A 21862-nucleotide genomic window follows, 5' to 3' on the forward strand; every position below is an offset into this window, starting at 1 on the left:
CATGGGGATTCCTTTGAAGAGAGGAGGAAGGAGCTGGTTTTGTTTAGCCTGCTGAAGAAGTTGTTGCAGCCTGTACCTACTTGAGGGACAGAGCCAAACTCTTGCTGGTTGTGGTAGACAGTGTTAACAAGTCACAGATTGCATCTTGAGAGGTTTGGGTTGGCTATCAGAAAAAACTTTCTACCCCTACTTCCCCTCTGCTGAGGGTGAAGCAGCCCTGCACAGGTCACCAGAGGTGGGAGGCTCTCTTTCACTGGAAGGTTTCAAGACTCGGCTAGACAAAGCCACAAAAAACATGATCTCACTCTGGTAACGGCCCAGCTTCAAGTGGGGGGTCAGACTAGAGATCCCAGAAGTCTCTTCGTGTGCATGTCTTGTGATTCCTCAGACTGTGCTACTAGAAGGGAGTCTGGTAGCTGAAGTACCTCTCTGTGCAGAGGACAAATTCTCTAGCCCCAATGAAAGATATAAAACAGTGAACTAAGGTTAGCCCACAGCATGGTGAAAGGGTTTTTTTGTAATCAATTCTGTTTTGGGCATTCAAGGACTCTCCAATCAACAAGCTGCTCTATGCCCGGGACATTCCTCGCTACAAGCAGATGGTGGAAAGGTGAGCAGTGAATGCTTGCGGAGTCGTGGTTTGGGTAATGAGGAGGAGACTAGGAGAAACAGTACAGTAATTGGCTGTTTACTACTGTGTAGGTATTATGCGGACATTCGTCAGACCATCTCTGCCAGTGACCAGGAGATGAACTCTGCCCTGGCTGAGCTCTCACGGGTAAATAAATATCTTTATTTCAGAAATCACCCTGGCCTCTTACCTATACATATATTAGAAAGTTAGCAGCGCAAAGATCAGATGTTCTAGCCGAGCCTGCCCAGCTAGTGTTGCAGAAAAAAGTGTAGTCAAGGATTCAGGGCAAGGAGCGTGTGTGACTTTTCCTTCACTAGGAACTACTAGTGAGTTTCCTTTCCTGTTGGCTTTGTGCTGGGTTTAAGTGACCCTGGCACATTCCCTAATGAGTTGTGAAGACACAGAATTTGGAAGAACAGTTGTTAGCTTTCTCAAGATTTTGGCTAACTGACTCTCTTTATTCAGAATTACTCAGGTGACCTCAATTCCCTGGTGGCTCTACATGAACTGTACAAATACATCAATAAGTACTATGACCAGGTGAGTGTGTCTCCAGTAGGTGTGAACATGCTCTTTTCTTTCCTACCATGGGTTGGTGAACCAATAAGTTTATACTGGGAAGCTTATTCTGCTTCCCATCCAGTCAGGGTGGGGAACAGATTAAGAGCAGCAGGATTTTTAAAATGCTGTGCATCATTTTATTGGCATATCCTAAGTTTGTTTTATTCTTATCAAAGGGGGAGAGGAAGTCACAAAAAGGACTTAGCTGTAACCTGGATGCGGTTCAGATTTCATATGTATTTCCATTTTTTGATTCTGATATCCAAATATACTTAATCTTTTAACTATGTGCATTTCATTTTTAATTTATTAAAGATAAAATTTTCAGATAAGTTTAGCATTCCTTTTCCACTCTTGAGTTTCTATTTTATTAGAAATAATCTGGAATACTTATTTTATGGTTAAATTGTACGTTTGAGTTGAATTACTGCATACTCGCTCTAGTCTTGAGTACACTGGATCCCAGCTTGGGTCTTTCCACACTGTGCTCCTCTGCGTGCTGTGCATGTGCATGGAGTCGAGTTGTTTGAGTGTTATGCACTGGAGAAAGGCTGCCAGTGAGCTCTGTCTCATTGCAGATCATTACCGCCTTGGAAGAAGACCCAACAGCACAGAAGATGCAGCTCGGATATAGACTGCAACAGATTGCAGCAGCTGTGGAGAATAAAGTCACAGATTTGTGACACACACAGACAGACTGATGCTCTCACCTGGCTAAACAGGGACAGTGCTCGTCCTAGCTATACACAGGGTGTCCTGCTGCCATTGGAACCAGACTCTCCAAGGAACCGGCGGGTGACGTGAACAGGGATGGCCAAGGCAGTACGAAGTACAAGCGTCCTTGCATCTCAGAGAACTTTTTTTTTTTTTTTTACAGTTTTCTCTTTTTAAAAGCAAAACAAAACAACAAACTTTGGATTTCCTCTGACCCAGAATGTCAGGGGGACCAGACAGCTCCTTCCTACAGATGTCATGTGAATGTGCCAAGTTTCCAAGCCACGCTGTTGAAAAGCCAGGTGATGATGCCAAGCACCATGTCCGTGGACACGGTGCCATGGCCTTGGCCTCATGTGGAAGCCCTTGCCAGTGCTAGAGACTCCCCTGCTACAGCACTGCTGCTGTGACCAGCTGTGGCACCCCGGCAGGCAGCCCAGCATGGAGCCAGTAGCTCTGCTAGCTCCTGAGGCCTCTCTCTGGACCGGGGGGACACAGGAAGCTTTTCCCAGGCTGACCGCTGTGCTAACCTCTGTACAGCCGTACGGACCTCCAGCTGTACGGACTAGTGAGCACTCCTGCAGCATCCCACCTGAGAAAAATCCTTGCAGCCATGTCCCCGCTGGTTCTGGATACTGGCTGTAGAAAGGAGAGGGACTAATAGCAAAGGTCTCTTGCTCCCAAATGCTCTGGTCTCTGACAGCTTGTGTGCAAAGCCTGTTTGGTTGTAACATGTTCACCAGCATGCATGCTTGCCCAGAGATCTACTGTAAATGGACACTGCACACTCACCCTCTCCCTCAGGACAATTTTAGCATGTGAGGAGTAGGCTGCCTGGTCCACCTCAGTCTCCAGTGACCCAGCTCTGGTTCCGTCTCCCTGGTTCCCTGTGGTCAGAAGTTGCCCTGCTCTTTGGAAAGCACAACAAATGCCTTGTGCCACTTCCCTTTCCTTTGGTGTCTAGCTGTTCTGCTGCTCTGAACTGGACTTGTAAATACCCTCAGAAAGATAATGTATTTAAATGCTAAAGGAGAATGTTTAACTTTGTGGCTTTGAGACAAAGCTTTTCTTGGAGAAGCAATTCTGTGCACTTCTACTGGCAAATGTCTGTCAGCACTGGAGCAAAGTTTTCTCCACTGCTTTGTCTGCAGGGATAAGTATCAGATGTCTCCATTGTTATAACAGCAGCTCGCTTTCTCCACAGCTTGGTTCAAGGCTTAGCTGTGTGTTCTTCTCTTAGGCTTGCCTTACACCTTATTCACAGGTCCGCTTCCCACGCTCTTCTACTGTGGCACGTAGAAGGGTTGTTTGAGCTGTGAACTCAAGGAAGCCATGAAGCACAACTGTGTTGCTCCTGAAGAGCATCAGGTGTCCTGCAAATGGGAATGATTCAAATGTGGAAGGAGAGGCTGGAGCTAGCATACGCACAGTTAGTTGCCAGGCTGTTGCTGGGCAGCTTCTCTCTATTCCCTCCTGAAGAGCACTTGGGCTCTCGGGGTGGTTCCTCTGGCCTTTTGGGAGTGACCCCCTATTTTAAAGGGTGCCCTACTCTCATCTCCCTGCCGAGTCCGGGCTAACGTCTTGCTTGCCTGGGACAGACTGGGCATAGGGGCAAGTAGGCAGGTCTGACTCTCCATCGCTTCCCTTAGCTGCGACTGCAGAGGCCGGGAAGGACCATAGCTAAAACAGGGCATGACTACCCTGCCTCTGTCTTTGCATTGCGTATAGCAGCACTCTCAGACCTCTCAGATCAGTGCTGCGGTTTTGTGTGAGTGTTGTGCTGTTGTGAAATTGTTCTCTGAGCAATACAACGATGAGCTCGTGTTGGCCTCTGTTCCTATAAACCCCCATGTCACAAAACCAGCTCTCTCCTGTAAGCCTCACTGAGCAATATTGCCAGGTATTCCTGCATGCCCTGTGTGTCCAGAGTACAGCCACTGTCCCCAGGCCACCTACCACTCATGTCCTGCTGCATGGAGCAGCTGAGCATGTCTTCTGCAGAGCCGTGTGCAAGCTGGCTGGCCTCTGCCATGCAGAAAGGGGAGGCCAGAGTCTGCCTGCCTCTCTTCCACCAAGTGGGCATTGATTTGGGTCTCTCTCCTGCCTGACCACCCCTTATCATGAAACCAATGGGAACTTAACGTCTCTGAAACGGAGCTCTGTCTCAACCAAATCTGATGAGTTAGCCAGCAAGCCCAAAGGATAGGTGGAAGAAAGGACTGGCAGATGGGAGAAAGCAGATAGAAGGCAGTTTCATAAAGCCAGTTGCTTTAGGGAATCAACGTAATTCCTTGGTTTGAGGCAGGTGTTAGGTAAATGAAGGAATGAGGAAAGGGTTGATGGCATCATAGTGTAGTCCCACCTCTACTGACAGGCAAGCTGCCAGCTCAGCAGCAAGGCTTTGTGACCTCTCCAACCAGGAGAGCATCTACCAGGAGCCGTCGGTATCTGCTGGATTTAGGGCTCTGCAGAATGTTTATGCCTTTTTGCAAAATTTTCTCTGTGCCCCCCTAGCATGCTGTTGCATGGGGCTTAATTCTGGATCCACCTCACCTCAGCAAAGGGAGGATGGCTCGGGGGCTTTCCTAGAATCATAGTAACAAGAATCCAGGCGTCTCTCCTGCTCCTCTTTGGCAGCTCACCGAGTCCTGCAGGGTGTCCTTTGGCGTTGCCTGCTCTGGTCAGGTGCGACTATGCTGACAGCGTAGACTCTGCGCCTGCACGCGGAGTTGGCCTTAGGGTATGTGGGCTCTGCGTTCTCTTCTCAGCAGTGCTCCTGGATGTGGGGAATGGTTTCTGTTTTCTGAGTCTATCTGTGAATGTCCACTTCTATTAGAGCAATAATCAAAACTTAAATCACTTATATTTAGCTCTGTCATTTAACATCTCTGGTTCGCTCTTGAGTTGAGCAGGATGCGGGGCCCAGTTCAGTTGCAGCGAGGATGGAAGCTGGCAGTGCCCATCTCTTTTGGGTCAGTCTGTCCTTGGCGTTATAGATACCAGCATCCTCCTCTGCTGTGGACATGCATCCCCTTGACAGGATCAACTTGGATGTTTAGGCCTGGTCCCTTTTCTCTCCGTCCATGCCCCTTTCGTGTGTCAAAATCCGTTACTACAACAGGGTTAGGTTGCATTTAAATTTGCACAAAACAGCATTTATAATCAAGTTTCCTATTGCAGGGAAGACTTATTTATTTATTTCATAATCCTTCCAGTTTTCTTCCAGTCTCTGCCTGATTCCATGACCAGTTTGTCAGAGGCTCTAGAGGTGGCCGCTGCTTCTGATTAAAGAACAATCCTCTCTGGATGTTATTGCTTTCTTAACAGGTAGCAAGTTCTGCAGGCACCAGCTGACAGTGCCCTGCCAAAGCCACCGTCCTCTTTCTGCAGGCTGAGTGTGCTGCAATGGGATCTCTCTCTTAAAAAAATCCTCTGAAAGAAGATATTCCTGAATGGCAGACACTAGATAGATCTTGGTACTGCAGTCAGAGAAAGAAACTTGCTTCCACCGTGGTCTGGATGAAGCGCTGAGAACTGAAGTTACCAGTATTAAGAGAGAGATCCATTAGTGTATTTCAGTGTCCGTCTCCTGTTGGCACGACTAAGAGTAGTTGGCACCCACAAGATGTAGATGTGAGAGCACTTGCTTGTATCTGCCTGGTGGCAAATTTAGGCTGCAGCTGGAAGGTTTTCATTTGTTTGTGGTTTTTTTTTTAAATGAAAATGAGGGGGGATTCTTAGATCCTACTGCTTCAGTGGATTGCCATTTCTTTTCTTCAGGGTTTGCCCCAGTTGCAGAGAGATGCTGCTTTTTTTGGGTTTTTTTGTTTGTTTTGTGTTTTTTTTTTTGTGCCTTTCTCATTGGGATGATTCTTTTGGTTTCCAGAACACCCGGTGCGTTTGCTCTACTCTTCTTTCTCCTAGTCCTCTCTTCTGGTGACTATATCCTCCTCCCATCTTGTAACTTGGTGTCTCTCCCTCTGTTATGGTCTGGTTTGGCCTGACCTGCGTTTATGTCCTGCCACATCTTGAGTTCTGCTCTGAGCACCCAAGGTACTGTCTTTCTCAAATTGGAATTAATTATTAATATAAAAAGCTTGAAAAATCTGAATTTTGTTACATAGTGTAATAACTGTTTGTAGATACTGTTCTGAGATGTAGGAATCTATTGGTGATATAAGAGGTTTTGTCTGTAAATAATCAGTTTAGAGTCCAAATGATTTTAATAAAGAGAATTCTTACACAATAATTCAATAAATTTTAATATACAACCCAACTGTCACACTTGTGTTGCCAAATGCTGCAATTGCCAAGAATGTATTCACCTTTGCTAGTCTCCAAAGTGTAAACTCAGTACTTTGGGGCACCGGGACCCCAAGACTTGTGTTTTTCCTCTCCTGCCTGCTCGGACCTCTCTGAGATAGCCCTGCCCTCGCTTTGAGGCAGCCTTGTGCCACCTTCTGGCCGATGGCTCCTCGGGGCTGCCAGAAGTTTTGCAGTGAGCAGGTCCGTGATGCTCCTGCCGTTTCCACAGTTCAGACATGGGCCCAGCTCTTTTCTTTGGTGCTGGCTGAGCCTCCCAGCCCAGGAGGGCACCTCCGTTCTCGGGCTGAGTCTCGCGGCTCCGGGAGCAGGGCCGTGGCCGCAGTAGCTCCCTCAGGAGCTCAACGGTGGTAGAGCTGTGCTGTGGCATGTTACAGTGCTGGTTGTGGTCTCTTTTGTGGTAGGTAGCGTGTGGGGGGGAGAATAGTTGGGAGGGGTCCTTGTCATACAGCTTTTGTTAAGTGGTTTCAACCACTTGGAATATTGCGCAGCTGTTCCCAGGCTCTTAATGCTGGCCAGTATCTCTCTTCTTTTCCTCTGTCCTTTACTAGTAGAGTTTTGGATACCATCTGCCTCTCTACTTCTTATGTAGGTCACATCAGGGCGCTTCAGTCCCTCCTTTACCCCGTGCGTGCACTTGTGCTTTTGCTGGCCTTCTGCAGGGTGCGAGGCAGACCTGCCCTGAGCGCTCATCTCAACGGTGCATCTTTCTGGAGCCTCTGCCCCCTCGCTCGCTATTTTTAGCACTGGGGCAGGCAGGTGAGAGGACAGGGGCACAGGAGAGGGGAGAAGCACTCCGCAAGGCGCTGATTTTGTTTTGGCAGTGCGCGGCTGCAGCAGCGCTACTCCTAGGCAGCGTTAACCCTTCACTTTGGGGATGGGAATAGGTCTCTGCAGTCTCAGCCAGGAAACCTGAGCCGTGCAGTCCGAGGGCCCCAGCTAGGGGAAGGTCCGGGGCACGCCAAGTGCCGCTGCAAGGCAGCGGGGGAAAGCGTGAAGCAGTTTTCCTGCATGCGGCCGTTTGCTTCTTGGTGTCACGTGGGTGCAGGGATGCCTGGTCCCAGCTCGGCTGGGCAGAGCTGCCGGGAGCGCGGCCGCAGGGAGGACGCTGCTGCCGCGCTTGCTCTCTGGCTCGTGCCGCTTTGCGCCCCTTCAGGGGGCAGGAGGGCAGCCGCTGGGCCTGGCTGATGCCGGAAACTGCCATTTTCACGGTGAAACCCTTACGTGGCCTCACCGAAGTGGTGGCCGCTGTCGCCGTTGCGTGTATGGAGAACCGAGCTCTGCCTTGTTAACCCGGATGGGGCTGAGTGGGAACCAGGTGCTGCCACCCCGCAGGGAGATGTCACTGTCCCACGGTCCCTGGCATGTCCTTGTCCCCCAGCTGGTGGGATCGGCAGCTTGAGGCCACGTCGGCTGCCTAGGGCTGCACCAGGGCCCTGAGCAGCCACAGCACAGGTGCCTTGGGCCGGCGGTGGGAAAAGGGGAAGGTGGAAATTGGGGTTCGCAGTAGCCAGCACCATGCTGCGCTGTGTTTGGCAGCATGCTGGCGCTGCTGGGGGAGGCAGAAATGCCTTGGGACGGTGAGCATGGCTTGCAGGTGCCCGAGGGGAGTGTGTCCCCTCTGCCAGACGCACATCGGGGGCTGCCAGGCCAGGCAGGGACAGGAGAAGGCACCCCAGCAGCGAGCCTGGCCTGGCAGCCCTGCAGACAGGCTGCGGGAGGTGCCAGGCAGCCCCACGGTCTCTGCTTCCAGGGACTGTGGAGCGGCAGGGAAAGATTTTTCTGTTTCCATCCTAGCAGAGCTCTAAATTTCCCTCTATAAATAGTTGCTGTGGCGACCGCAGAGGTCGCAGCAGCCTGACAGACCTGCTGCGAGGGGAGCGGAGGGGAGGCAGGGAACTGCTCAGACAGGTGCAGAGAGAGGCCGGCAGTAAAATGAATCCACTGCAGCTGTCCTGCGTCTCCTAGCTATCCTGAAGCCAAGGTTGTTCCCAGAAGCAGTGCTGTGATCTGATACCCTGTCCCGTTCCTCAGCGCATCTATCCAGCGATGCAGCAGACTTTGGTCTACTCAAGGACACCCCTCCCGGGCAGCCCAGACCAAAAGGAGAGCAGGACCAGCTGGGACCTCACTTCCTGGAGCTCCAGCATGAGCCAGATCACAAGCGGCGCTGCGCGCCCTGCCGCCGCGAGCTGCTGCACGGTAAGTCCGCAAAGGGCCGCCGGGGCCGAGAGCCCTGCACGCTGCCGCGGCTGGTTTCGTGGTGCACGTTGCAGCTTGCAGGGATGCTGCGTTCAGCAAGCGCTTCCCGGGCCGTGGCTTGCCAGGTCTCTGTTCACGCACGAGATCAAGGCACGTATAGCTCTGGTAAGCTCTGCAACTCCACGTTTCTGGTAGAGTTAGGCTAAAGGGAAGGTCCAGGCAATGCAAGGCACGACCGGTGCTGGGGGAGGCTCTCTACACCCCTCTGGGCACGTCGGGTGGAGCGGATCAGGTCCTTCAGGCAACATCTGCAGAGGCGAAGCACCTCTCCCTGCCCGTAGCACTTGCGCACCAGGCAGCACCAGTATGTTCCCAGGCTGACTGAGATTTTCTGACCTGGTCCAGGCCTGCAGCAAGCCAGCAAGTTCTGCATGATGTAGCTTTTAATGACCAAAAAAAAAAAAAAAAAACAGAAAAAAAAGCAAATCAAGACATGAAGTGATGAAGTCTTTAAAAACATTAATCGTCCTTCATCACAAAGCTTAGAAAAGTTATGTTTCGCTCTTCTATAGCAAGTTGCATAGCAACACTCCTTGCTTATCCTTTCCCGGTGTATCCCTGTAACACGGTGGGCTCTTTACCTTTGCAGAGTCTCGCACGTCCAAGGAAGGGCCTGCCTTGCTCTCAGCTGCCAGGGGGGACGCTAGGGCCCCAGTGAGCTGTTCAAAAGCTGTCAGCCTTAGTGTTAGAAAGTGTTTTATGCTAAATGAGCCTGGCTTGGGGTCCTAAACACTGTATCATGATGGCACTGCTTTCCTGCCAAAGAGTCCTATTTCCAAAAAAAAAAAAAAACCTATCTAGGGAAGATGCTGTTGAACGACCATGCGGATAGTTTCTTAAACTTTCCTTTGGTAGGTGAATGGTGAGTGATGTGAGACATTAAATCTCCAAAGCTGCTGCCCAGATCTCAGGTCAGCCCCCCCAGTTCTCCCTAGTGACGTGCCAAAACGTGTGAAGACGTGAACGAAGAGGTCTTGGCGTGTTCTGGCGGTGCAGTGGCTCGCAAGGGTGTTGATACGCAAAGTCTGTGCTCATGAACAAGGGAAATTCTGCTGATTTCACCCAAGTTTCAGAGATGGGACTCTGGCAAGCGTTTGCCAAAGGAGAGGGAGCACCCTGGAAGTTTATGCCTAAATGAGACAAATTCTGAGCACTTGTGAGTGCCATGGTTAGAGGACTAAAAAATACATGGAGGGAGAGGCATTTTGAGCTCCTTTCACACTGCTGTATGAGCTGGGGTAAATGGAGCAATGCCAGCTCTGGCAGTCCTGGGTGTCCCTGGCAGAAACGGCATCTCAAGCACAATCTGACCCTTAATTAGAAACGTTTTGAGAGCTCGCTTAGTTCCCAAAGACAGACTACATCTCCGGTTGCTGTACTGAGAAAGGAGTATCAGGATATGCAAAGAAATCCTAGTCTTTTGAGGAAGTCGTGCTTCTGTCTCAGCGCTCACGTAAGAGCGTGTCCTGGCAGACGCTACTGTGCTAAAACAACTTCCCCAGTGAGTTGTTTCCACTGCAAGTGAGGGAAAATGCCCCAGTGCAGACAAGCTGTTAGCTTTAGCGCACTGATTCTGAAAGATTTAAAGGTCAATATTTCCACCCGCACTAATGGTCTACTCAATTATCACGTGTCGCAAGCTCCGGCAATATATGTTAATCTGAAGGTTAGGCATAAAGCAAGTGACGTTTCCGTCTGATGAAAGGCTAGGCTGGGAGTACCCAAGCTAGAGCAGCTTACATCCGTATTTCCATTAGCAACATGGGGTTCGGGGGCGTTGTTTCAGGTGACCTGCGCTTCAGCCAACTCTCTGCGGGTGCTGGCAGGGGGAGGAGAGCAGTTGCATCGGTCTGTCTAAACTGACTCCGTGTTTATACCTTTTTGCTGCCATAGTAACAAACACTGGATAATAGCCTCTCCCCCCTGGGATACAGCCTCTTTCCTAGGGGGTCACGGGATGGTCAGTGATAAATACCTGCTCTGGCCCCAGGGCTAGGCTGCAGAGAGATGTGCAGTACTGGAGTTTGTAAAACACAGACCCTCTTTAATACTAAACACGAGGCTCCTCCTGCCAGCGAAAGCCTGGGGCTTACCCCTTCCCCAGGCGGCGGGGAGATGGGGAGCAGAGTGCTTTCTCCGCGGGATGCCAGGTCTGGCCAGCGCTGCAGCTGCAGGAGGGGATCCTGCAGGTCCTACTAAGCCACTGAAAATCCACACGAGGCACTAGGAAACCTGAGACGCCTGCTGGGCTCTGGTCCAGCTGCACGCAGCCAGGAGCCCTTCTCCACCCCAGCCTGCCAGCTTTCCTTTTCTGAACTCTTAAAATAATCTCTAACCTCTCCGAAGTGCCAAAAATGTTTTTTAACAGCCCAGTTCCAGGTTCTGGTGAAGCAGATGGAAAGGAACGGGGCGTGGGGGGGGGGGGGGGGCAAGGAGAAAGGGCAGAAGTAGGAACGGGCGCGATGCTTATCGATGTGCATGCCATGTAGTAGAAGTTAACAGCTGCTCTGCAGCTACTTAACTCTGTTTAAAGGAGTAAAATGCTGAAGACTGCACCACCTGCGCTCCAAGACCTGGTTCCCCACTGCCACTGTCCCCTCGCACCAAGATCTGCTGTGACGATGGAAGAGTGGGAACGGTTGCAGGAGGAGGCACCTGCAGCGAAGGACGCAGGTCAGTCCTCAGATGCATGACTCAAGCTGAGATTGTGCCAGGCTCTTCCCAGGCCAGAGGAGGCCACTGGCGACCTGTGTGGCCATTCCTCTGGGATATCCAGCCACTGGGAGAAGAGTTGTCATCAGTTGCTCTTTCAGTCCAATGGCATTTAAAGACATGTCATAAACGTGCCTTCTGGTGATGTCCCCCTAGGAGGCCACCACCCCGTGCAGGAAGGAGAGGTGTTCAACATGAGATACCAGGCTCTGCGCAAGCTGGGCTGCGGGGCCTTTGCCACAGTCTGGCTGTGCCAGGACATGAGGTGAGGGGCTGAACTCGTTTCAGGGGCTGTAGGAAGGGTGTGCTGTCCTCCTCCCAGGCAGGGCCTCTCCCTTTTGCACAGAAGCAGTGGAGCGCAGCAGCCTGCCCGGGAGCACATCAGCCTCAGCTCTGAGCGGTTCAGTGTGTGGAAGTGCCCAAAGAAGGCAACAGTGACCAGAGCTGGGGAGAATCCAGCAGCAAGATCAGTGGCGTGCTGCCAGCAGAGCTGCTCCCCAGGAACTGAAGAGCATAGGTGGGATCAGCCCTTGCTCCACCTTTGCTCTTTTTGTTTAGAATAGGTCAGACCCTGTAGTATCCACGTTCTGCCTTTTTCTCTCTGGTCCTTCTCTGCTCCCCGGGGCAGCTATACTGCAAGATGCGAGCAGCATCACCAGGAGAGAGGCACGTGGTCCTTGCGTGCCGCAGGCCAAGGGCAAGGCTGCTCGCGGGAGGGCAGCGCTCTCCCTGCAGAGCCCAGGGCTGGGTGACTCGGAGAAGGGGAGGCGTTGCTGCTTGGAGCTGAACTAGCATGCGTTGGCTTGCAGCTGTGATTCATCTCGTAGGAGGAAGAAACACGTAGCTGTGAAGGTCCCCAGAAGTGGGGAAAGCTTTGCTGAGGCTGCCCAGGACGAGGTCTCTCTCCTCCGATGTGTACGTATGTTCTGTGGCTCCGCGTTGTGCACCATGGGGATAGCCACTGAGTTCGGATCTGAATATCAGCCTCATTATCCTTCTCCCTCCAGTTGTCAGTCTCAGGATCCTGGTGGGGAACAGAAAAAGTATGTTAGATACTTGACAGAAATTGCCTTCATTCAGCACTGGCCTCTGAAATGGCCACCTTGTCCTTCCTGCTGTGCTTGCATGGATGGCTATGCCCTACTTGGCCTGTAAGCCCATTCCTTTCAGCTGAGACCAAAATCCAGTAAGTAGGAGGGCCCTGCAGAAATACAGGCTGGATAACCAACAGCAAAAAACCAGGAGGTCAAATCCAAGTTCTTAAACAGGAGGTGGAAACGTGTCTACTGTATTTGTGTAGTTCCCAGCTCAGAGGGTATCGCTCTATCACAACACAGATATTGAAGTAAATGGAAATAACTGCAAAAAAACAGTAGGATGCAGCAAATTATAATAAACAGCTGAACTCAGAAAGCTTCCTTCTGCCTTTGCCAACAGGTCTGGTAATTAGGTGCATGTACCTGAGTTTCAGCTGCTTGCCTTTGAAGGTGGCTTGACCTGCTAGTTCTAGAAAGCTCGTGGTTACAATTCTTAGAGTTTGCCTAAATAAGAAGTTACATCAGCTTTATATGAGTAAAAGTCATTAAATTTTGCATTTCAAATCACTGCGAGGCCTTTCTCCAACAGGTTTGAAAAAGGTGCAGTTTGCACCTGCAAATCTGCAGGCTGTATCCAAAGGGATGTGAGCCAGACTTAGTGATGCAAGAGGAAGTACAAAGTGGCACTAATTTAGTGTAATCAAAGGGGTGCTTTTCTGCACATCAGCATAATACTGTGCACAGAGCAAGCCTTGCCCTTAAGTTTATTAGGAATTCTCTCTGAAAGACACTCCTCCTACTCAATGGAATATAGCTGGTTCCCAGGGCCATTTCCATCAGTATAACACGGCCGGTGCCTGTAGTGCTGCCAGAAAAGGTGGGCGGTCTCCCCAGCTTCCACGGCTGTGCACCTCCGTCATCCCAGTAAAACCTCCTGGCACTGCTGCAGACACATCAAGCAGCTGCGCAATGAAACAAACCAAAATCCCCCATGGTTATGGCAGTGTACAGAAGTACTCAGTGCTGTACCAAGATCAGTGTCCTGTGGGAGCAAACTCACAAGGTAACTCACTGCACAGATGTGCAGTGCTGATGTGAGATCTGGGGGAGCCAGTGGTAGGCGGCCAGCAGAGTCTAAGGACAGGGTAAGCACAGAGTGCTGCTCTGTGCTTTTCACTTCCCTGAACACTTCCCTGGCCTCCAGGAGTTTCCAGTGGGAGATTTCTTGGGCCAAAGGTGACATCTAGGAAGGCAGTAATCCTAAATGGGTTTATCTTCCAGAGACCTGTCTCACATTGCCATGAGTCCATGCAGGCTTCAGCATCCACAGCACCCTGTGACAAGTGTTGCCACCAATTCCCTGTGCACTGCATGAAGAACCATCTCCCCAGCTTGTTTTTGAACTTCTCAAGTGCTAGGGTTACGTGGTACCCCCTGGTTCTCGTATGAAAGGAACGGGAAATAACAGTTCTGTGTTCACCCGTTCCCCTACCACTCAGTATCTGAAAGATCTCTGACGTACCTGCCCATAGTCAACCCTTTTCAGCCCAGAGAAGCCTAGTTCAATGGGTTGTTCCACATGTGGAAGTTGCTCCATACCCCCGTGGGACAGAGTAGCCTTTGCCTGGCCGAAGACAAACACAACGTCTTCGCCTCTTTGCAACCATTGGCAAGAAATTGCTCAAGGGAAGCTACAGGTTTTAAAAGGTGATGTTGCAGGAAGACCGCTTTTCTCCACTGAACCATGAGAAACTACATGACACCAGACAAATTCCAAGTGATGCCATGACAGTGCCTGGCCCGTTACGCTCAACCAGAGAGGGAAAGGGGTCTTCCTCCACCACAGAATGAGGAGTAGGGGCTGAAGGGTGAAGAAAACGGGCAGCCATCGCTCCTGGGCACAAAGAGCTGGGTCTCCGGGAAACTGCCTTTCCCCATAGGCAGGAGCACATTCAGGGCCTGGATGGGGTAGAACGAGCAATGGGAATTGCTTCAGACCCCATTAACAGGAAAGGTTTGAGTTATTCAGATATTGTGAGGGTGATGCTCCTACCTGGTCGAGAGCTAGACAACACACAGAAATTCATTACTTGGGAACTGAGTCTGCTTGTGTAATTGGAGCCTGGTTTTCTTCATGCTGTTGTCGCTGAATTTCTAACGAAGTACCAACCACTGGAGGAGAAAGTCTGTAGAAAGGGATAAAAACGGGCGCAAGATGTCCTTGTGCATATGTATGTCTCTAATTGCAGCTTTCTTGGAATCCCCCCTTCAGGTGAGCAGCATGAAGAAGAAGGACCGAGCAGGAGAAAACATCATCTGTTTATTAGATGACTTTAGAATGATGGGAGAGAACGGCTTCCATATCCTTCCGCTAAGAGTGCTGCAGCCCTGGGTTGGCAAAGCCTTGGCTTGCCTTGGAGAGGTTACACGATGGTGTAAAACTGCTGTGGTCCCATGAGGATGAGCAGGGCAGCAGTTGGACCTGGACACATGAAGGCGGCTGGAGGGGGCAGGTGGAATAAGGAGATGTTTGGCTACTCTGGTGAAGGGTAGTAGTATCTTCTCCGTTAGTGAATCCATGACTCTTTCCCACATATGTGCTTGGTATTTGAAGCACTGGGTCCTTCTCTGAGATGTCTGATGGGTAACTATGCAGTCCAGGGCCTTCCTTTGCCTTTTGTGAAAAAAACTTTACAGCAGGTGAGAACTTAGCTCCAAGTGGGTGACGGCACCAAGGGACTGTTGGGTGGGGAACACGTAGTTTTGTTCATTCTGGAGTCATCTGCCATGAGCTCCTGTGTGATTACATCTGCAGACAAAGGAACAACACTGAATGAGTGCCCAAGGCATACATTTTGTAAGGGAAACACTAGCTTTTTATTTTGGATATGAGGGGAGAAAATGTTTAAAAAATAAAATAAAATGCAGAGTGGGAAGTCATCGTGTTCCCATTAATACAGGCATACTGTTCATTACTGGCTATGTCTGTAGCCTCATCAGGTTTGGAAAGGAATCGGGACCACCAACATGAAGAGTCAGTAGCCCGCAGACCTGTGCCATGCATTCAGGGCCAACAGTTGTGCTCAGATCTCAGTAATCACTGATTTTTTTCTTGGGATCACTTCTGCCGCTCACCAGAGTAGCAAGGGAACAAACAGCCTGCCACAGTTAACGCTTCTTGTTGGCAAACCATAGACATCTCTCTGCCCTCCTGCAGCCATGAGGATCACCCTCCCGTGGTGACGCTGGACTGCTGGCATTTGTCTTGGCTTCCAGTCATGAGCGGCACTGACATATGCAGGATCCAGCAGGGCTCTGAGGCTGGCCTATAGCTTTCCACACAGCACTCTCAAAGGCTGCTAGAGGTCTGTCTCATAGCTGATTTATTTCCAAAGGCTTTGCAAATAGCTGGTTCAGTTGGCTGGTCCTCCACCCATGTTGAGGTTTTCCTGCTCAGAGCCAACTGTTCCTTCATCCCCTGTAAGGATGTGGCATGCTGATCAAACAGATCACAGAAACTGAGTTTCTTGTGCGTTGTCCATGAATAGCTAAGGAATGGGCCTCAGAGTAGTTAAAATTATATTTTGCCTCCAAAACTGAGATTTATCAGAAGTCCGCTGACTTGTCAAGAAAAGATTTGCTCCCTTGATTCCTGTGCTCTTCTAAAGACACTAAGAACAAACTCCTTTCTCCTTCATCCTTTTTCTGCAATAACTTCTTCTTCCTGTAAAGGAGCTGCACCAACACCTGTATAAGTTACACAAAAGTGTAATGGCATTAAGCTCCGTGCTCAACTTCATACCCAAGCCTTTGCCTGCACCCCCTTATCTGCTTAAACCGTAAAATCCCAAAGGCTTTTTCTTTTTCCCTTCAGATCAGCACTGGGGCAGTATTTACTTCTGATTCATTCCATTTTAGCTATTTAAATCTTTCCTTGTGTCTCACAGTTACCATTTAAGGTTGGTATTTCCCTGGGGCTGGTATTCATCCCAGAATAGATGTTGATAATGCACAGAAAATTTGCCAGCCCTCTATGACTGACCAGAGTGTAAAAAAAAAAAAAAAAGAAAAGAAAAGAAAAGAAAAAAAAAAGACCTTCTCCCAGTAGTCTTTTTGCTGTTATTGATTTCCAAGAGTGAATGTTTCTCTTCCGTAGGCACTGTTTATCTCTCCCTCGTGACAGGCCCAACTCTCCCTGCTCAATCGTAAGCTCTCCTTTCCCTACATGGTTCCCCTGCAGAGAAGGAACTGTATCCTGAATTCTTCTCTACACACCATCACTCATCATCTCGCCCTCCTCCTGTCTGGGTTATGCTTCATCTCCTTTTCTTTACTTGTACGATGGGATCACTTAGAAGGCAGGGCCTCCCTCCCCACAATGTCAAATGCTCTCTGACCAAGTCCCAACTTGCAATCCAACGATAACGCCGTATTAACAGGGATGGCGGTACAAGGACGCCAGAGCCAACCAGCAAGAAGTGGCTTTTTAGGACACAGTTCAGATTTGTCACCATAATGCCTCCTTGTAGTCCTCTCCTCAAAGTAATTGCAGCCTTTTGCACCTACTTTCTCTTTCTCCAGGCTTGTCCATCCATGCAAATCTTTCCATGAAAATCTTTGGATTTTCACACCTCCTTCTGCTGCGTGTCATTTCTGTGTCCTCCAAATACACTCTTTCACTGCCAGGATCCACAGGCTCCGTATTGCTTATCGTGCTGAACCCGTAGGCTTAGGTGGCAGTTACTCCTGCTGAGTCTTGTGATGAAGCCACTTGTGTGTGCTTCCACAGGGCTGCCCTAATCCGTGACACCACTGTTTTGGGTGCAACTCCAAGTTAATACAGAGGACTTATTACACAGAAATAATTTCTTGCAGAAATTTATCACCAGTACCCTCTTTCCCCTATACCAGAACCTCCACAAATCACACGTCCACTATGGTGGACTCTGCTCTGACAGCACTAAAAGCTGCTTGGGATGGGAGAAAGAGGGGGAACCTTTACGCTGTTAATGTAAACTATTCTCTGGCTCACTCAGGTGCTAGCAGGCCTGCAGTTCCTGCACCACCGCTGTCGGATTATTCATACAGACATCAAACCAGAGAACATTCTGCTGTATGTAGGTGACAAGACCCTCCAGAGTCTTCTGCCTGATACTGTCGACTCTAGCCAGAGAACAGATTTGGGGCAAAAGGGACCAGGTAAGCAGTGCAGATTTTTTGTACCAGACAAGGGACTTAAGAGCTTATTGCCAGGAGCGAAACAGAGAGGTAGGTAGACATAGTTTATGAAAAGAAAAAGCTCACAATTCCTGCAGCGGCCAGTACCAAACAGTACAGGCAGCTCTCGATGATAGACCTCTTCTATCTCGGCTTAACACAAACATCACACCTGAGTTACTACAAGTTTCTCAAGGTGCCTACATAAATGTGGTGTTGCAGGTAGGCTTGTGTGGAGAACAACTACAAATCAAGTATTTGTACAAATCAACTTTACCATAACGCTGGTAACCTTATGGTAACTTCACCATAACCTGAGAGCAGATTCTCATAGCTTTAGGTACAGGATAGTTCCACCATGTCTGGTCTTTGCAGCCACCAAAAGGTTTACCTAGTCAATGGTTTGGTCAAAAAGGCGTATGACATTTCTACTCCCTATCTCCTGTATTTTCAAGGTTCGCAGGAGACTTATATGCACTGCTAATCTCCAAGGCCTTTTGAGACATAATTTATCTTCAGAGAGTGGTCTGGACATAGAATAACATATAGGGCTGGATAGTCTCTCAAGAAATCATCTGGTCTCTCCCAGCAATAAGACCTTTTATATTTTCTCCCATGATGTTCTCCCACGAGCATTTCTTCTGTGATGTTGCTGTTGTGTCTCTCAAACATGGGGTAAATGGGGAATGCTAAATTATTGATAGAGATTTTTGCTTGGAGCAGAAAGACACAATATTGGACACAGAGCAACAGCCCACTGTAAAGTATTAAAGCGAAAATTACCCCTTCCCAGGGTCATATGAAAACGTCACTTTTATGATGCTTAGCCAAGCAAGTTGTGTCCAAGATCTGTGACAGCCAGGATCAATGAAGGCTGAGGATATGTTACAAGTGCGTTGTGTTTGACCGGTGCTGGTAGGCTGTAACCTCCTCTGAACCCACATTAATCTCAATGCTAGAAGTACTTTGCAGCAGAACAGGAGCACATGGTCACACTGCTCCACTGCAGGATACTGTCCTCTTTAACATCCTCTTGGATTTTGACTATCAGCTCTTCTCTTGTGTGGCTTCCTCAACAAATAGAGGTGGCATTTTACTGACAATAAAAAGGAGTTACTTGTCTAAAGCATTTTAGGATCTTTAAGGCTGAAAAACTTTAAAGGAGCGCGTACGTGTGAAGTACCTGCTGGTTCGGAGAAAGACCTGATTTCTCTCTGTCCTTTCCATCTAGGAGGTGATCTTGGCAATCGATTGGAACACTCTGATTTAATGAGCATAGAAGTGAAAATTGCAGACCTGGGCAGTGCGTGCTGGACAGTGAGTCTGCTCCAAGTCTCCATTCCAAGATGATGCGAGATGCTATCCACCTCTTTCCGTCACACTTTGGCTGTCTGTCATTGCACAGCTGAATAGTTATTTCAGAGTGCACTAAAGAGATGCAGATTTCAGTGTGTGTTATATTCCGCAGTCCCAGCTCAGAGCTGGGATCTGTACTCTTGGAGATGCTGTCAACTTTGGACCTTTATTCAGCTTGCAGTTAGTCACAAGAGGTTGGAAGGACCTTTGGAAAAATCGCCTAGTCCAACCCCTCTGTTCAAGCAGGATCACCTACAGTAGGTTGCCCAGGGCCATGTCCAGATAACTTGGGAATATCTCCAAGGATGGAGACTGTCCCTACAACTAGAAAGCTAAAACCATGTTCACGGTGGAATTTTTAGAGGATAAATTCACCCTGGTGTCATTGGGGCTGAGCCCTGCACACAGTTTAATAGGTGCATTCAGTTTTATGTCACAAGGTCCTTGCCACTGTGCTGAAACCTTGTGACCACAAGCATTGCTCTTACTCGTTTATGGATGCTAACCAAAGGTAGTTTGTTTCTATTTCAGTACAAGCCTTTTTCAAAGGAGATCCAGACCCAACCGTACCGTGCCCTGGAAGTGCTTCTTGGGTTAGACTACGGCACTCCTGCAGATATCTGGAGCACAGGCTGCCTGGTAGGATTGGACACCATGCACTGCATGCAGGGAAGATGACTGACACTACCAGGCCAGGGGATGCACCTCCTCAGCCACCCATCTATCAGTAGAGCAAGATTTCTTTGCTGTTCCTGAGTCACAGAAGGATAAACAGGCTTCCTGCATTCATTAATTTCACACTGAATGTAGGCTGCTGATAAAATTCACTGCAATTAGCTTATGCTGTAAAGCAATTCATACTCCATATATGGAAAGCGATAGACTTGACCAAATCAGACACACACTGGTTTTCATCCTAAAGGAGCAAAAGGTGCTATTTCACAATGGTAGAGCATGGATCTAAGGAGCATGTATGTTTTCACGTTTTAGAATTGGTTTTGTGTAACAGGAAGGGAAATTGGCACTGGTACTATCGGAGTTAATGGTGAAGAAAAACTCCCAAGGCAGTGAATTAACAATGCTACTCCACTTCTAGGCATTTGAGATGGCAACTGGAGAGCGTCTGTTTGATCCTCGACCTGGGAAATACTTCTCCAGAGATGATGGTAAGACTCCATTAGTTTTGTTGATTTCACTGACAGAAGAGTCAATCTTTGTGTCTAGACATGTTTTCTCTCCCCTGTCTAGATCATGTTGCCCGTATTATTGAACTCCTGGGCAGAATTCCTCCTCAAATAGCTTTCTCCTGGAAGAAGTCAACAAAATTTTTCAGCAGACCAGGTAAGAATCGGAGTAGGCAAGTTTACTCTAAAAACACTGTGCACCTCTAACACGCTCCTACTCAGCTCACGTCAGAAAACAATCAAAACTTGTATCAAAAAATGCAGGCTACAGGCAGGGACAGAAGAGGAGACCTCGTGAAGTGCAGTAACACTTCTTGCCCTGCCAGCTAGCTTGCTCTCCCACCTTTGCAGTCCAGGAGTGTTCCAGTGATGAATGCAAATGCAAAATCCTGAAAAATCATCTTAGCATAATACTAAGCAGGGGAAAGCCTTCCATCCTTCCTCTGGATCTAGAGAGGATGGAAATACGGATAGGAAATAGCTACATGGCAGTAAAGCCAAAAAGCGTTGTGTTAACTGGCTGAATTTCACCTGTTCACTGGCAGAGAACAGTGTTGATCAGTATGACACTCATTATCCCCCCACCCTTCTTTCATCCACCCTATATGCGGTTGCTATACGTAGTCTTCTGAGCCCAACTATAATATCTCTTCCGTTTGAATCTCCCTGAGTTCTTTCCCTTTGTCTCATTAAGCTTGAACTGCTTATCTTTGACTTTAAGGCACTGCATGACTCTGTCCTTCTGCAATTTAGTCCATCATACGTTATTTTCTCGCTTACCAGCAAGCAAGACAGCCTCAGTATACCCCCACTTCATTCTCTCGAGTGCTGGTACCATGCTGCAGTTCAGAAAACACCTCCCTGCTCGTTCAGAGCCCTTGTTCATGCTTATTCCTTCTATGGCGCTCAAGAGAGGCGAATCAAAAGAAGTCCTTGTTTTATAGTCCTTCTCCGTGTGAACAAAGCTGGCCTCACCTGAATCACTACATTTCCAGCATACACTGTTTCAGGACAGGGATCACTTTTTGGTCAATAGTGGCACTGCTGGGCCCCACAGAGCTAGGAAGCACAAAGCAAATTAAACCTCACTGTTTAGTGAGATATGGCCCTGAAAAGGCCTGATTGCACTCTGGGTTGCAGGCAGACAGCCATAGCAATGGCTATGGCGTGACTATTCTGGGAACATTTCATTCGCTCTTGGCATGTTATCGTCTAAGAGGTACTCAAGGATGGGGGAGACTCCAAACATTAGCTTGGAAAGATGATTTCTGAGAGACAACTGAGAGCCAAATCTGCAAGTGGAAGCGCAGGCGAAGCTTACAGAGAGAGGAAGATCCGCAGGAGAAGGAAGGGATCCTTCGGGATGCTTTGGGTGAACGTATGAGGTGAGCAGCTGGAGCCTACGAGCACTGCAAGCGTAATTAAGGGGCTGCGCTCATGTTGTGTTGGATAGGTGCTCTTCTGCGGATCTCTAGGCTTCTCCCTCGCAGCCTCTGCAACATCCTGGCAGAGAGACACAACTGGGCAAAGTGTGAGGCTGCGCCGTTCACCAGCTTCCTCCTGCCGACGCTGGAGTACGCGCCCGAGAAGCGGGCCACGGCAGCGCAGTGCCTGCAGCACGCCTGGCTGGGCTCCCCGTGACCGGCCGCTGCCCTTCCCAACGGGTCCCCCCCCGGCTGCTGGAGAGCAGGCAACTGCAGGCGCCAAGGAGCCCCTCAGCGCTGCTGGGGACCCCTCATCACCCCCAGGATCACCTCACACCCCCCCCGGGATCACCTCATGGCCGCCGGGGACCCCTCACGGCCCCCCGGGATCACCTCACGGCCGCCGGAATCACCTCACGGCCCCCGGGATCACCTCAC

General features: G+C 49.4%; 2 protein-coding genes and 1 long non-coding RNA gene across 4 annotated transcripts in view; 2 read left to right on the forward strand and 1 right to left on the reverse strand.

Annotated features, from left to right (window-relative positions):
* Positions 1 to 2134, forward strand: part of PLXNB1 (plexin B1) — an 82624-nt gene extending 80490 nt beyond the window's left edge. For both annotated transcript variants that reach the window (XM_068907357.1, XM_068907358.1), the window contains 4 exons: positions 546 to 610; positions 703 to 778; positions 1100 to 1174; positions 1774 to 2134. In XM_068907357.1, coding sequence (XP_068763458.1) covers positions 546 to 610; positions 703 to 778; positions 1100 to 1174; positions 1774 to 1878 — 321 coding nt within the window. In that variant the 3' untranslated portion in view covers positions 1879 to 2134. The remainder of the gene's footprint in view (positions 1 to 545; positions 611 to 702; positions 779 to 1099; positions 1175 to 1773) is intronic.
* Positions 2135 to 5567: 3433 nt separating this feature from the next.
* LOC138060987 (uncharacterized) lies at positions 5568 to 21465 on the reverse strand. The gene is made up of 4 exons (XR_011134533.1): positions 21322 to 21465; positions 14297 to 15052; positions 11054 to 12230; positions 5568 to 8874 (listed from the first exon to the last, which is right to left on the reverse strand). It is a non-coding gene; the product is annotated as an uncharacterized lncRNA (long non-coding RNA).
* Positions 11035 to 21641, forward strand: LOC104140526 (SRSF protein kinase 3). The gene is made up of 11 exons (XM_068907378.1): positions 11035 to 11167; positions 11363 to 11471; positions 12034 to 12121; positions 14516 to 14603; positions 14837 to 14943; positions 17280 to 17442; positions 18692 to 18777; positions 19348 to 19455; positions 19913 to 19982; positions 20065 to 20157; positions 21454 to 21641. The coding sequence occupies exons 1-11, from the start codon at positions 11035 to 11037 to the stop codon at positions 21639 to 21641; spliced, it is 1233 nt and encodes a 410-aa protein (XP_068763479.1).
* Positions 21642 to 21862: the final 221 nt, after the last annotated feature.

The sequence above is a fragment of the Struthio camelus genome, chromosome 14 (genome assembly GCF_040807025.1).
Source record: "Struthio camelus isolate bStrCam1 chromosome 14, bStrCam1.hap1, whole genome shotgun sequence".
Lineage (NCBI taxonomy): Eukaryota > Metazoa > Chordata > Aves > Struthioniformes > Struthionidae > Struthio > Struthio camelus.